Here is a 15575-nt window from a genome sequence, read left to right on the forward strand (position 1 = left end):
GAAAAAAAATAAAATGTGACAAAATACATATCAAATCAAATTGATAATATTTAATTTAATTTAAAGGCATTTTTCTAGTCAAATGTACAACAGACAAGCAATATATACAGAACAAACAAGGATACTGAACAATGTAATAAATAGGATGACATTTAACTATTAGAAAATAAAGGGATTCACAAATAACAAAAGGCTATTCTGAAGTGGTGTGTATTAAATCTGCATTTAAACGTTGATCGTGATTTCATATTACAGAGATAACTGGAAGTGTGTTTCAAAGATAGGAACTGAGAATTAAATATAGGTTCATATTTTTGTGTTTAGATGATAAATGTTTCAGGTTTAAAAATGCCACTCACAATATGGCTGCGACGTTCCCAACTGACGTCCGTGCGTCAACTACTCTTCTGTTCCAACCGCCAATCAGCGTTGACAGGAAATCGCGGTTACTTCAAGTTGTTGTTTATGTGCAGTATCTCCGTGAAGGACGACCCATTCAAATTCCACATGTCATCTCCAGACCGCTACTGACTGCTGCGTTTATAAGACAGGTTCTCTTGATAACGTTGCTTCTGCAGGCCGCTGCTTTGGCATTTGTTTCGCCGCCGTTGGCTCCTTCTCACTACTGTTGACGCTCCGCTCCGACCGTTAACGCGCCATCGTCCCACAAATCTGCTTTGCTACATTATTGAAACCGCTCCAGGATGCCGATGGTGCTGCGGTCCAGACGGTCGAATCGGGTCGAGTTAGAGCCAACGCCGAGGCGGAGGTCGACACGCCCGCATCTGAATCGGCATTATGAGGTGGGTGCTTTTATTACTCGGTCTTTCCGCCTCCTCTTCCTCCTCTTCCTCCGCCGCTGCTGCTGCTTGCTGAGGACTACAAAAAAAGGAGGACGGCCACGTAGCTCGCTCGTTAGCGTCAACGGCAGGAGCAGCGACGTTTATAGCAAACTACTTTTGTCTTTTCGTCCTTTAAAAGGGGTTATGTTTGTACCACTGGTGCCAGTTGCTTTAATTCTCTCGTCAGAACTATTCGCCGTTTTCGTATTAGTTTATTTAAAGTTTATTTAGCTTAAGTTAACTTAAGCGGAGCTAACCTTCCCTGCACCTTCAAGAGGGGGAACCCGTACTGCAGCCTAAAACTTTATACTCTATAGCCCGTACACTACAGCGTTATGGTAAGTTTGTTTTTCGTAATTTAATAAGTAATTTTCGCTTTAGAAGCTTAAACCTCAATATTACTAACTTATATTACTATTGCTTTGAACCCAGCCAGCGGGCAGCCTGTCAGTATCACCCTGTGGACGGCATGTCCAGCATATTTAGTGTCGTGCGGAAGCGCTGCAGCCCGTTAGCTGATTCTAACCGGTCCGTTTCTGTCAGGATGCCGATGAGTCGGAGCCTGAGGCCATCCCGAGCCAAGTGATGGAGAGACGTGAGGCAGAGCTGGAGGAGGAAGCTGCTGAGGAGACGGACCAACGGGTAAGAGGCCCATCACTGAAGGATGAAACAATTTATACTTTGTAACGTGGTCCGTTACGACAAAACAGACCAGTATCTGCTGGGGCTCCCTGCAGGAGATACTGGTCATTAACAGGAAATGTCATAAGGCAGCGGAAGTGTCTTTATCTATAACCCAGTTAAATATTAAACTAAGTGTTGTGGAGGGGGGTTTTTTTCTAGGAAAAGGTTGCAAATAATATTTCATTAGACCAGAATGTTCTTAAAGGGCCTTTTGCGAAAGAATATACTAATAAAACCCATTAAGAGAATGCTAAAATATTAATAAATAGCTGTCTCTGCATTCTTACTACTTAAAATGTAATAATATTGAATTAACTGATTAGTCCATCCAGGATTTATTGTTATTATTATTATTATTTTTTTTTTTTTTTGCAGATTTGTGGCGGTAGTTTAAAATTATTAACAAAAAATGTTGAGATATTTCTGCTTATGTATGACGGTTAATGTGACTTGTTGCTTTTCACATCAATCACAGACTATAACTCCACGTCAACTAAGTTTGAGGCAGCAGTGGGGTAGACGTAAAAAAAATACCGCAACCTGCAGGTGGGAGTTTGTCCGTTAAATCCAATGTTTTTAACAGGTTTTGTGGAGAATTTTAAATAAACCTTCAATTGGGCATTACCGTAAAAAAAGTGCGGGGGATCTGTCAATTTTGCATAAATTTTCACCAAAAAGTGGACAGACTGATTGATGTAATTTGGCAGACTGCAGATAAAAACGGCTTTGATTTGATTGATAAAATAATATTTGAGCAAGTTATCTTGAAGGCTGTATTTATGCGTCCCTCTGGAGTCTAGAGGGCTTCACTCAATTTTCCATTAACATGCTCAGATACGGAACTACAGTTGCTTTTTGTAATTGGTCTTGTATAATTTACCGATCAGAGAAACCGCGTTTCTCTGCATTTCCATGATCTGTAAGCCATAATCCTCAAAACAAACACACACATAAACATAATAAACTGCTTTGTGTCTGCTTAATCTGTATGATTTTTAATTTTTAAAACAAATTATTGAAGTGAACTTGTCACTGATACTTGCAGTCTTTATTTTCTTTAATAGATGCTAGTAGAAGAAGAACTGTATTGTGTGATTAACCTTCTCCCATTGGCTTCTTTCTCCCTTTTGAACCCTGAACACCCTGACTATTTGTTGAGGAAGCTCAGTGTTTGCTCGGCTCTCTGCTTTGTTTTGCTTCCCGTCAGATCTCAGCAGGTCAGACTCTCACCTGCTGGATGACTTCAGTGGGGAAGGATTTACCAGCTCTGAACCAGAGGAAGGTTAACTCTAAACACGCTTTTACTACAACAGGAAATGTAGACTTTGCTTGGCTTGAATTTAGTAAGCTCAAAGTTAGCGACGGGTGGATGATTTTCTGATTTGGTTGCTTCCACTTGCAGCTGCAAACCTGTCTATTTAAAACATTTATTTTATTTGTTTTTGTACCCTAGCATTTGTAATGCAGTGCTGCTTCAGGTATTACTCTTTTGTCATTTCTTTGGAAGAGAGGCTCATTAAAATGTGTTTTTGATATCATTGTTGAATCTGATTGGAGGGGCCATAGTTTAACGTCTGTCTGTTTTAAAGGTAAACATAAAACAGTAGTGGTGGTTTAAAAGTGCTGCATTGATTGTAGCATTATCTAGTAGTATGGCTGGATGAGAATAATACATTTTGTCCCAAAGTGTGGCTAATTGAACATGAATCATGTTGGTTTGTATGCTGATAAATGAACTTCCTTTATCAACAGATTCTTATTGAACTATTGTCGCTTCGTTCTACAGCAGAATGCTCCACTAGTACATATCATGTGGTAACATGGAGAATTCATTATTTAGTTCTGGTAAAAGCGTTCCCCTGTAATCCTCTCATTATAATCTCGAAGCAAACAAAGTAGTGTTTGAAAGTAGTTGAGCAAAATTATGCAATAGCTTCTTTTTTTTTCTTTTTTACAGAAAAGCAACAAACTTTTCTACAATTTCAAAAATTACATAAAGCGCAAAAGCAAAATTTTTTTCTTATCGCATTCATTTCTTGAACAGTTTATCGTCCAGTAAAATTTGTTATTGTGACGGGCCTATATGTAATCTTGTTTCTTTCTTACTGTTTAATGTTTAGCATTTACGGGGGAAAAAGCCTGTTTTTAAGTTGTTTTTTTTAGGCTATTTATATTCTGCTCAAAGAGACATTTCCAGCCATCTCTCCAGCAGGAGTAAAGATGTCAATGCAGCTCTGAAATAACTTGAAATGTGACCTCACACTGCCGACGCCCTGAAGGAACAGTGTGTTGCGGTTGCCATGGAGCCTCCTGCATATTTATGAAATGTTAACTGCAGAAGCAGAGCAGGTGGAGCTCTGAGTCTATGAAGAACTTTGAATGAACTGATCCTGTAGTCACGGCGGTGTCATGTGAGCAAACAAACACTCGCAGGCTGCGGTGGGCCAGTTTATGCAGCTAATTTGAATGGGTGTGCGTGCGTGCTAGTCGTTTCTGTGCTACAGGAAGATGGCACACTGAGCCAAACTTGGAGTGGCTGCTGTTGACGATGTTACGTAGATCTTAGTGTCTTACCATGGTGATATTCAGAGCCAGAGCCTTGCAGTCAAACGATGCATCTGTCTTCCTCAGGAACTGAAGGGTTGCCGGGTTGTTCTGGATCCACTCCACATAGATGAAAGGACCCAGAGGAAAGAAATCGAGGAGAAAGAAGATATGAACCGAAAAGGTTTGAAACCAGTCTCCCGAATCCCCACTTACCAGAAGCGACCGGGCAGCGGAGGTCAGGCCGCCGAGCGAATGGGCGGCGGAAGTCAGGGTGCTGAGCGACCGGGCAACGGAGGTCAAGCCGCCGAGCGAATGGGCAGCGGAGGTCAGACCGCCGAGCGACAGGGTGGAGGAAGTCAGACCACCGATCCTCCCTCTCCCAGAAAAGACGGCCCCGTTCACATAGCGCAATCTTCTGTCAGAGCCGGAAGTGTGAGCGTGGAAACTTTCAAGTCCAAACTCCCCGAGGTCGGAGAATTGGCGCTGCCTCCTCCGTCCGTCCGTGTTCCCAGCTTTATCACGCCCTCAATGTCCAGCAACGCGGAACAAGCTGCCGCAGCGGATCACACCTCTGCCATCGCCGCCCCGAAAACCAAGAGTATCTCAGAGTCTACTCAGGGTGTCATGATCGCCAGCCCCAGACCTCCTCTCAGGCCAGAGCAAGACAAGAACAAACGCTCCAAAACTAAAGTGGGTAGCACACCAGAAGGACTTCTGAGTTCCCTCCTGCAGGAGAGCGTCCTCAGCCAGAAGCCAGACGAAAAACACCCAGGGATGACCCTCTCCGCCTGCGGCGACACCGAGAAATCTGAAGAGAAGGCTGACGTCGCTGTGGTCGAGCAGACGGAGTGCATTATGGAAGAAGAACCGCCTTGGGAGCCGGTGAAAGCAACTGAATCCCAGAGCAGCCGATCGTCTTCGGACACCGACCTGGCAACCGAAAGATCCGATGGCAACGATTCAGAGAATGTCGAGGAACATCAGGAACCGCTTGAAAGCCAAACAAAGCTTCCAGATTCTGAAGTAGAAGAACCCTGTATGGATGACTCCACCTCTTATGTGGAACCAAAAAAAGCAGCTAGTGAGAAGACCACCCAGTCCACTAAGGTGAGTTCCACTTTCCTTCATAAAGACTCGTGGGATGCAACGAATAGAGCTTTTAAAGCAGTGTTAGCATCTTATATTAGCGTCTAGGTTTAGAGAGACAGTCTCCATGCCTCTTGCTGAGACAATACACAACCTTACCTTAACCCTAAGATTTCCAAATCCAGCATCTTCCATGACGAGACAGATGTAGAACTCTTCTGTACTCTCTTGAGTCTTTCTTACTCTCTCAACATGTGGTAAAAAAAAACAACAACTTCATTTAATCAGTGTATTCAACTATAAGATTTTCTTTACTTGGCAACAACTTCCACAAAGCACAACGTTGCCATCACCTGCATTTACAGATTGGGAAAAGATCACATTTTTAGAGTTTTGGACCCGCAGATCAGATTTAAGTCCGTCTATCAATGCTTTCATGGCCGTGTGAACTTCTTCAGTCATACTTGAAGGAATCTGGCCACACCCTGCAGTCAGAGCTGTGGAATGCAGGACGGTTGCACGCTGTGTTGGGTTTGAGTCATGTGCATCTCCTTCTTTGTTTGACAGAGGTCGATGTGCTCCGCCATTTCTCTCTTCCTTTTGCTGCTGGTGGGAGGGCTCGGCCTGCACTTCTGGTTCTATGGGCTTCCTACGTCCGTGGCTCAGCTAGCGGCGCAGCTGGAGCTGCACCGGCTGGAGGGCGTCGGCTTGGTGCCGGAGCACTGTAGCTCAGACTGCCGGTAAGTATCATCAGAAAAGGGGCTCACCAGTCAGAGGTTTGGTTCCTCCCAGCCATATGAAGTGAAAGATGACCCAGAACGTCCCTCTGTGCTCTGCAGAGTGCAGCTGGTGGAGAGCATCCCCGTCGACCTGTACCCGTCCTCCTCGTCGCTCGGTCCGAACATCGCAGACAGCTGGCTCCGTCTGCTGGACGAGGCCGACAGCTCGGTCCACATCGCTGCGTTTTACTTTACGCTGCGGGACAGCGACGTCCAATCAGCCAACCCCTCAGACTTCCGGGTGAGTATTGACCTTTTGCAACCATGTAACTTAAACACGCGCGACAACAGGGTGGATGTTGTGTTTTTGTCTCAAATCATGTTAAAAGTTAAAAAAATTTGGAGACGCATGAGCAGGCCTCATAGTGTGTGAGGCCATCAGGCAGGTGCAAAGACGGGACAATTCAATGTGTCGACTATAAACCTAGCTTAATTTGTCTTAGCTGTTACTGGTGTTTCAAAAACCCTGTTTAAAATAAACACACAGCACTTAGCCTGGTAGGGGGGTGGGGGGGGCAGCCTGGCAGCCCGCCAGGCAGCCCGCCAGGCTTCCAAAATATTTTGAATGTGTTGAGACGTTTTATTTGCAGTGACGTTCCACTGCTATGAAATTACGCGCAAAGGAAACCCTGAAGGGTTTCTTCATGCTCCCGTGTTTCTGCGTTGTACAGGGGAGGAAAGTCTTCGAGCAGCTTAAGAAACTTGAATCCAGAGGCGTGAAACTCCAGATTGCTGTCAACGCCCCTCAAACCTCAACGCAGGACACAGCAGAACTGAGCGCAGCAGGTCGGAACCCCAATCATGTTCCGGCTACAGCGCCACGTTGCTGTTTCAGAGCCGTGTCCTTAACGATGATCCACCATCTTGTTTCCGGAAGGTGCACAGGTCAGAGGGGTGAACCTGAGCGCAGTGACTGGAGGCATCGTTCACACCAAGCTCTGGGTCGTGGACCAGAAGCATTTCTACCTGGGCAGCGCTAACATGGACTGGCGCTCTCTCAGTCAGGTATAGCAGCATGGAGATTTTTCTCCCCTCCAGATTGTGCTGCAGGAGAAACGTGTTTTATGGCCATTTCGAAAGAATTTAACCTAATGTGCGGAAGTTTCCCATCCTTTGGTTGAAATGTAATTCAGTGGGCAGATCATTCAGCTGATTCATTTTGAGAAAAAAAAAGTCTTGCATAAGTATCCATACCCCTTTAACTCTGCAATAGAAATGCACGCCACACTTTTATTTTCAAAACATGCAGAAAATAACTTGTTTTCTTCCCCTTTAGAAGGGTGCACTGTTGTGTATGGAAGCCCATTTCTGCCACAAAAGAGAAAAAATAAAAGCCCAAGAGAAAGTCATAATTACAAGTATAAGTCATAATTTCAAGTTTTACAATACTAATTATGAAAATAAGACATATTATTGAATGTTAGTATCAAAATTACAAGAATAAAAGTCATATCAAGTTTTATTGTCATAATTACAATGAGTCATTTATGAGAGAAAAGGTCATAATAAAAGTAAATCAATTATTTGAATAACAAGCATTATTAGAATTATTAGAATAAATCATAATTACAAGTTTTAAAGTCAGAATTATGAGAGAAAGTTATAATTTTGAGTTTTAAAACTACAAAAGTAAAAGTCAAAATTGAGATTGAAAATTTAAATGATGACTTTTGCCTTTCTAAGTCATAATTATGATATATAAAATCATAAGGGAGATTCAAAGTCACACTGTCTCTCTAAGGAGGCTTGTCCCTGTGAAAGCATACTGTGTGTGTGTGTGTGTGTGTGTGTGTGCGTGTGCGTGTGCGTGTGCGTGTGGCAGGTGAAGGAGGTGGGTCTGTCAGTGGAGGACTGCAGCTGCCTGGCTCAGGATGCCTTTCGGCTCTTTGGGGTGTACTGGGCCATCGGGGGGGCCCAGAGCGGCTCCCTCCCTCCGTTCTGGCCCGCTCGTCTGTCCGCTCTGTCCAGCGCCGACCAACCTCTGGACCTAAACTTTAACGGAGTCCCTGCTCAGGTCTACCTGTCCGTGAGTCCACCGCTCGTCTGGTTTCTTATCAGCTTTTATGTTCCCAGAAGCCCAAACCTCCATGTTTTTGTTTTTTTTGTTTGTTTTTTTCCCCTCCTTCTCCCTGCAGAGCGCGCCGCCGCCCATCTCAGCCAGAGGTCGCTCCGACGATCTGTCCACCATCCTGTCGGTCATCGACGACGCCCGGAGGTTCATCCACATATCGGTCATGGACTACCTCCCTCTGTCTCAGTACACAGAGCCAGTACAGTGCGTCCAACCGGTTGATTAAACACATAAAACTTTTCTTTCTTTCTTCTTTTTTTTAAACTTTCTTTGTGTCTCAATCCTGCAGGTTCTGGCCCGCCATCGACTCCAGGCTGCGCGCCGCAGCGTGCACCAGAGGGGTGCAGGTCAGACTGATGGTCAGCTGCTGGGAGCACTCGCCGGCCTCCATGTTCATCTTCCTGCAGTCCCTGCTGGTGCTCAGCAGGGCTCCCCTCCAATGCAACATTGATGTGGTGAGATTATCATCAGCTCTGTAGCCAAAACCAGAACAGGTACTGATGATGATGACGATGATAAAAACAAAGTGACTTTAATCTTGCTTCTGTTTGCAGAAAATCTTTACGGTGCCGTCAACAGAAGAGCAGATGAAGATCCCCTTCGCACGGGTCAATCACGCCAAATACATGGTGACGGACAGAGTGCTCTATATAGGTATGCTGCACAGAATTCTGACTTTATGTTTAAGGTAGATCAACCTGTTTTCTGCTAAAATTTCTGCAACGAAATTTCGTTCTGTATACACCCTGTGCATGCAAAATGACAATAAAGTCAGTCTAAGTCTAAAAACAGCTGACAAGTGTTGCACATTTATATTCTGCCAGGAAGCAGAGCATTAAGCTTTGGCATACTTCATCCGAAGCCAAAGTGACACAAATTGTCAGGTGGTTTCAGGTCGTTCATATTGGCACTCACCTTTCGTATGACGGAAACTCCCGGTTCTGTGTACGTCGCGCTCCCTGCATCGTCTGTTTGGCTTTTTTACGCCTACGGCGGAGCTTTAGGGCCATTGTAAATAGAAAAACAAGAAGAGTACATTTCTGCCAAAAAACAGAGAAATCAAGAAAACTTCAGAAAACCGGAAGATTTTCTAGAAAAAAAGATGGAAATTTTTACATGTCAAAAGTTGCAGAGTTTTGACGTTTAAAACTTAAAATTTCCAAAATTGAAAAATGTTCAGCTTTTGAACCTCAGAAATGTCCCAAGTTTTTTTTCTAGAAAATTTTCCACTTTTCAAACTCTTAAGTTTCCATGGTTTTTCTAGAAAAAAAACAGCCAACCCCCCCGCCCCCGCCTCATCTTAGCACAAAAACTTGAGTTTTTCCATAATTTGCGCTTTTCTATTTAGCAAAAACCCAGCTACTGTTCTTCTAATGTTGAACAAAGACAATTTTGCAACTGCTGTGTTTCCATTAAATGAAAAATACAATTAAAATCATGTAAATAAGTTTGTTCACGCGACAAGTCATTAAAAGTCATGCCATATCATTATCTTCCCACCACTTTCTGTTGTCTTTTTCGTCATTTCTGCCAGTAGTAACATCCGGTTACTACTGATCACAGGACTCCAGATGTAAAAAGTGTTTCCATTGCAGTGTTGTGAAATAAGCCACAAAAAAACCTCATCCTAGCACAAAAACTTTTCAAAACTTTTTTTTGTTTGTCTTTTTAACTTGTGTTTCCATATGACACTTTTTTCTTTTTTTTTTTTTTTCATAATTCCAATTTGCACAATTTATACGGCCAATGGAAACACGGCTGATCCGTGTTTCGAAACTTTGGATGAAGTACATTGTTGTCTGAATCCCGTTTCCGTTCTCAGGCACGTCCAACTGGTCACAGAACTACTTCACGCACACGGCCGGCGTGGGCCTGGTGGTGAACCAGACCGGCCCGGCCGTAAAAGAGGGCCAGCAGACGCTGCCCAGCCAGGCGGAGCAGCTCTTCCTCCGGGACTGGGACTCCGACTACGCCAGCCAGCTCCGTGTGGACGACCTGGACGTCTGTCCCCACAGACGGGGCTTTGTCCACCAGTGAAGCACGATGCCTTTTAACACGAGCACTACGGTGTCTCTCGCCACTTGAACTTTCCTCTAAAATATACGGATTTGGTTCGCTTCCGACCAAACGACTGGATTTTAACGCTGCCTCTTGTGTTTTCATTGCCACTGGCTGCTGGCCCTCTCTGTATATAGTTGCTATTTCTCCTGTTTCAGAACTAGTTGTTTTTGACACTCGATTCGTCTTATGGGTTGAGGTGCAAGGGAAGCCACGTTGCACGATTAACATCTGGAGCTTTTCTGTAAATATTCGCAAAAAAAAAAAAAAGAAAGCCATTAAGCCAAGGTTAAATGAGCTAACGCAGGAAGACGACTTTCCAAAGAGGAGTATGCACCAAAGCACTGTTTACACTGCATTAGCTATCAACTTTAATGTGTGTAAGTGTAACTATCGTTTTTTGTTTTAAAGATGCTGTAAATTTTCCATTTCAAACACTTGGCCCAAAGAGAGAAGTCCAGACTGAATGTGCACTACACGAGAGCCTTAAATCGGATGAGTTTTTGCCTTGAACGAATGGCGGCCAGCTGTTTCATTGTGTTGTTCATCGCCGCGCCGTTTCCTCCACCAGAGTGTTGGCAGCGTTTACTATTGTAGGGCTGACCTCCACTTCCTGTCATCAGCAGACACATGGGTCGAGCCGTTGAAATATCAAAACAAAGGGAACCTCTTGGTGTCGCCTGGAACATTCATGGAGCAATTTGTTGAATGTTTCCCTCAAAATAAATTCTGTCCCAACGACTTGGTCATCTTTGAACGATTCATTGTTTTGTTTAATGTTTTTCATCCAGTTTTTAAATATCTTCCCATCAAAAACAAATGTTTTAATATCAGGTTCTATTCAGTCATTAAAAGTATATTTGTGTAAAGTTTCTCCTTAAGGATTTTCTGCTCCCATCAGTTACAGCAAAGTCTGATGTGGCCAATCTGCATCAGTGCTTCAACTTACCATCTCCGTGTTGGTGGATAGTGGCTCTTTGCTAGCGCCCCAAAATCGTAACCTTTTGCAGTCGTCGATGTTTGCGACTTTTTCTTGAAATCTGGGTGTGGTGTGTTGCTTTTTCAGATCATTTAGCCTACTTCATGATGTCAGACAAGTTCTTATTTCCATTGGCGATATCAACTAGTTTTGAGTGTGGTCCGTGAAACTGAACCGACAAATACCTTAACAGGATGAGCAATTGTATTTTCACACAAAGCCAGGTTGGTTTTGATGGGTTTTTGTAGTTTTTTTTTTTTTTAACTTAATCAATGACTTGTATTTGCTTAAGTTACCATTAGCTGATGCTCACATTATTTTGGACTAAAACTCAAGTGTGCTGAATATAAAGCCAACAAAAACGGGATAACCATAACCATCTTTTCAGTACAGTGTACAAAAGATCAAACATTTGTGTAATGTGGCCACTAGATGTCACACAAAACTATTTTAGCAAGTTACACCTCTGGTCAGACATTTAGAGTATTCATGGCCCGAATAGAGTTTTAATATTGGACATCTGCACTGGTGAAGTTGTAAAATTGCGTAATTGTTGCGCAACTTCAACATTTTTTTCATAAAAAACTAGGGAGCATCGCATAGCGTTTCACCCCTTTCCTCTTCAATTGCCTTCCTGTTGGATTACTGTCAAAATAAAGGCCACTAGTTCCGAAAAAACCAAATAAAACAAGGACCAGATGGACATGTTTAAATTTGAATGTAGACTTCCTGTAATCCACATGTGGCCAAAAGTACACACATAGGCTTATATATACATACACACACACACACACGTATTGGAATCATTGTTCTGAAGACCCCAATCCTCCTCAAGAGGAATGATCTTCAAATGCAGATAATCCCTTACATTGATGCATCGTCAATACTGTAGAGCTTGGTAAAAATCACAGCAGCAAGCAGTAAATCAGAGTAATATTTAATCTCTTCACAGCTTTAATGTTCTAAAAATTGAGTCCACACCATCTCAAAATGTCATTTTGGGAATATCATAGGGAGACTGATGAGCACATTTTTAGGGACCGTGTAGATCACAGTTGTCAAACTCCAGTCCTCAAGGGCCGCTGTGCTGCAGGTACAAAACACCGGAATGAAATGGCTTCATTTCCTCCTTGTGTAGATCAGTTCTCCAGAGCCTTAATGACCTAATTATTCTACCCAGGTGTGGTGAAGCAGAGGCACCTCTACAAGTTGCAGGACAGCGGCCCTTGAGGACTGGAGTTTGACACCCCTGGTGTATATGAACAATGTCTTCACGTCCATTACCAAAAGTCTCAAAACGAAATGCAGATGTGGAGAATCTCTCCAGGACAACCCGCTGTTGGGTCACCGAACACGTTCGACGGAGAACGTTCCCGTTACGTCTTTGAGCTCATCCTCTGGCATCACATCAGCGTCGTGATCTGGGCTTTATGCATGAATAAACAACACATTTCCACTTTTCTTTTCTTTACTTTAACAACCACTGGTTTAAATGTGTGAGAACATGAACGATAAACAAAATATTGACGTCCATTAAATTCTCCGCGCTCTCCCTCGCTTATTTGTGCTTTCCCCGCTGCAGGCTGAAGAGATGCCGCACGCCTTCACTCTCTGCTAATGTCCAATCGTCCATCCAGCTGTGTCCGCTCCTGACCATCTCTGATCCTGACAGGAGTCCAAGTCCACCTCCGTCTGGGAGACTGGAAATCATGAGAAGGGGCTGAAAACGTTGTTTCTCATTCCATGGAGAGCTGCACACTGTCAGTCTGCTGCTGCTGCTGCTGCTGCTGTTCAAACTTCCTAGCTGGAGAGAAAGATTACATCAACAACACCGGTGGCTGATTTCAAAAGTCTATACATGGTTAAGTCAAGGTTAAAAGTTTCTAGGAGCAGAAACTGATGAGAAGTAAAAAATAAATCAAGTTACCAGGGTTTCTGCAGATTTTTCCAACTCAAATTTCAGACTGTTTAAAACATTTTCAAGACCGTTGTGAATGGAATCTAAGACCTAAATCTCCACAGAAATGTACAAACTTCGTCCAGCCAACTAGCGATAAATTTGCACCATCACAGCCATGATAGGCGCAAAAAAAAAAGCTAGCAAAGAAGTATAGTTAGCCAAAACCACAATGAAGATGTCGGAGTAATACTCTTAAATATCTGAAGGAAAGAAAAGACTCGTGTAAAAAGAATCTAACAAATCAAAGGCCAACTTACTTTTTAAAAAAGGAATTCAAGACATTTTAAGGCCTTAATTTCAGACTCGTGATGATGCAACACTTTTCAAGGCTGCGCGCTCACCCAGAGAGTACATCTCAAGCTGCTGCCGCAGCCGCACCTTCTGCAGGCTGTCGTAGAAGTTGGGCTCCGGGCTGCTGCCGACGGTGGGAGGCAGCGTGAAGATCCGCATGATCTTCCTCTTGTTTCTGGTCGGGATCGCGACAGGTTTACATAAGCAGCATCACGACAACAACAAAAAAATGCCTTCATAGCGTTTCAAATCAATCAAATTTCAATCAAATTATATTTGTACAGCACATTTCAGCAGCAAGGCATTTCAAAGTGCTTTACATCGTATCAAACACAGAAACACAAGGCAACATAGAATCAACAATCAAAACACGACATTAATTCAGGTTCCATCAATAAATTTGTAATTGATTACGTTTCAGATACAATCCTAAACAGGTGGGTTTTTAGTAGAATTTAGTAGAAATAAAAGGTTTACCTGTTACACTCCTGTTGTGTTATATGGAACAAAATACCTATTGCTATTTTTATTCCCACTCACGCTCACAATCACAGTTTAAAACGATGTAGACAGCATTTTAATGGCCTTCTGGCACAAGCTCTGTACACGTCTTTCACAGAATTTCGAGCAGAGACTCTGCCGTGTCTAGAATTTACAGACACCAATGCTCTGGCTCCACGCACCACAAATTACATTTACAAGTTTGGTTATAAACAGCTGAGCGTGAATCCCGTTTTCCCTCCTGTGTCTGAGGTGCAGGGCTGGAAAACAGGAGCTGCACTTGCGAGTCCACTCAGAAATGGAAATAATTTTCCAGTTTGCATCCATGTAATGTAGGATAACCACTAATGTCTAGTTTGAAAGGTTCTAATATATATTTTGTTACCACTGCCTACAAACAAAAATTTAGCAATTTCTTTCTTCTTTTTTTTAAACATTGACAGCTATTATATTGTGCATTATAAGGTATATTGTTTAAAGGGGCAGTATTGTGTATTTTCCAGGCATTTTATAGCACAATCAGGTAACTATGTTACCTTCAGTTGTTTTAAAAATACTGTATCAAACATGATTTAAAAGAAATTTGACTTTGCAAATTCACATCTTGAAAATGGGCCTCTGTCTCTTTAAGAAGCTTCTGGTCTTTCAGAAACTCCGCCTTCAGGAAGTCATCACAACGTTTCTCCTTTAAAAGCCTTTAACATTTTTATCAGCGAAGTAGTTCGGTAGGATGAGCTCAACAGACCCGGTTCCACCAGGTGACAATTTTACATAGCACTGCCTCTTTAACGTCATTTTTCTTTGTTATGAAAAAGCAGAAAATATTGAATGCTATTCTTGTGTAAATAAATAACTAAAAACAAACAAAAAAGGCACCAATATCAAGGTAAATATATTATATCTTACTCTATTGTAAAACAAATTAGCATACGTGCAGTCATCAGTATACTAAAAATATCTGGAGTTCACTTACTAATGTATAATCAAAACTTTTAAATAAATAGATTCTTTTATGCACACGGTAGATACGAAGGAAAATGGAATTAGTGCGGAGTGATACACTGAAGTAGGACCTATATTTTCACTATTTCCATGAGTTAAAAGAGGTGCAGTGGTACGTGTTTAAACCCCGCGCTTACTTTCTTGCGTAGATGAGCAGGCCGAAGCTGACCAGGATGACGAGCAGGTAGACATTTGTAGCCTCGTTCCAGGCTTCATGCACCGAGTAGTCTATGGAGTCCGGCTGGTTCCCCAGAAGTCCGCGACCTCCCATTGAAAACGCGACGACAGCTCCAACAGCCAAGGAGTGGAAACAACTGGACCGCTCCGCTCACAAATACCGATAAAATACAGCAGAGACGCAGCTGGGAGTAAACAAGCACTGCGCCACTTCCGCATCGACACCCGGAAGCACTGCTGCCCTCTACAGGCTCCTGAGAAAACTGCAACGATAAGGTTTTAATGTAAGGTCGTTTGACTTTTCCTAAAGACAGAGAAAAACGCCTGTTGGGAGATTTTACCCGACATGTTTTGATAAAGCAACAAGCGAATACATCGTCTCACTCCCTTCTTCTTCTCTCTACTAGATTAAAAGACGTTTTTATCCTTCAAATAGTGATTCTTGCAGTGACGTTTTACATATTTAAACTACATCGCAAAATTAGTGATTATTGCAAACATTAAAATACTCCTTATTGTCATCAGCACATTTTGAACAGTGTTGGGTTGTCCAAAGTAAAATTTTTTTTTTTTTTTTTTTACTAAATTAAGGTTTTTC

The 15575-nt window shown here is 42.8% G+C and overlaps 2 protein-coding genes across 5 annotated transcripts; one reads left to right on the forward strand and one right to left on the reverse strand.

Annotated features, from left to right (window-relative positions):
* Positions 1 to 415: 415 nt before the first annotated feature.
* Positions 416 to 10808, forward strand: pld7 (phospholipase D family, member 7). Of its 4 annotated transcripts, none has more exons than XM_028009038.1 (13): positions 416 to 803; positions 1386 to 1484; positions 2734 to 2808; positions 4158 to 5180; positions 5727 to 5899; positions 5999 to 6179; positions 6610 to 6724; positions 6816 to 6943; positions 7761 to 7964; positions 8074 to 8213; positions 8299 to 8464; positions 8564 to 8663; positions 9832 to 10808. In XM_028009038.1, exons 1-13 carry the CDS (start codon positions 705 to 707, stop codon positions 10044 to 10046), a joined length of 2718 nt encoding a protein of 905 aa, XP_027864839.1. In that variant the 5' UTR covers positions 416 to 704; the 3' UTR covers positions 10047 to 10808. The 4 variants fall into 4 exon arrangements, with proteins under 4 accessions (XP_027864839.1, XP_027864840.1, XP_027864841.1 ...); XM_028009040.1 differs by lacking the exon at positions 416 to 803 and adding an exon at positions 864 to 1180; XM_028009039.1 differs by lacking the exon at positions 2734 to 2808 and having other exon boundaries at positions 418 to 803.
* A 932-nt stretch (positions 10809 to 11740) lies between these two features.
* smim19 (small integral membrane protein 19) lies at positions 11741 to 15214 on the reverse strand. The gene is made up of 3 exons (XM_028009048.1): positions 14938 to 15214; positions 13348 to 13472; positions 11741 to 12850 (listed from the first exon to the last, which is right to left on the reverse strand). Exons 1-3 carry the CDS (start codon positions 15069 to 15071, stop codon positions 12783 to 12785), a joined length of 327 nt encoding a protein of 108 aa, XP_027864849.1. The 5' UTR covers positions 15072 to 15214; the 3' UTR covers positions 11741 to 12782.
* Between the last annotated feature and the right edge of the window lie 361 nt (positions 15215 to 15575).

Source organism: Xiphophorus couchianus, chromosome 23 (assembly GCF_001444195.1).
Source record: "Xiphophorus couchianus chromosome 23, X_couchianus-1.0, whole genome shotgun sequence".
In the NCBI taxonomy this organism is placed as follows: domain Eukaryota; kingdom Metazoa; phylum Chordata; class Actinopteri; order Cyprinodontiformes; family Poeciliidae; genus Xiphophorus; species Xiphophorus couchianus.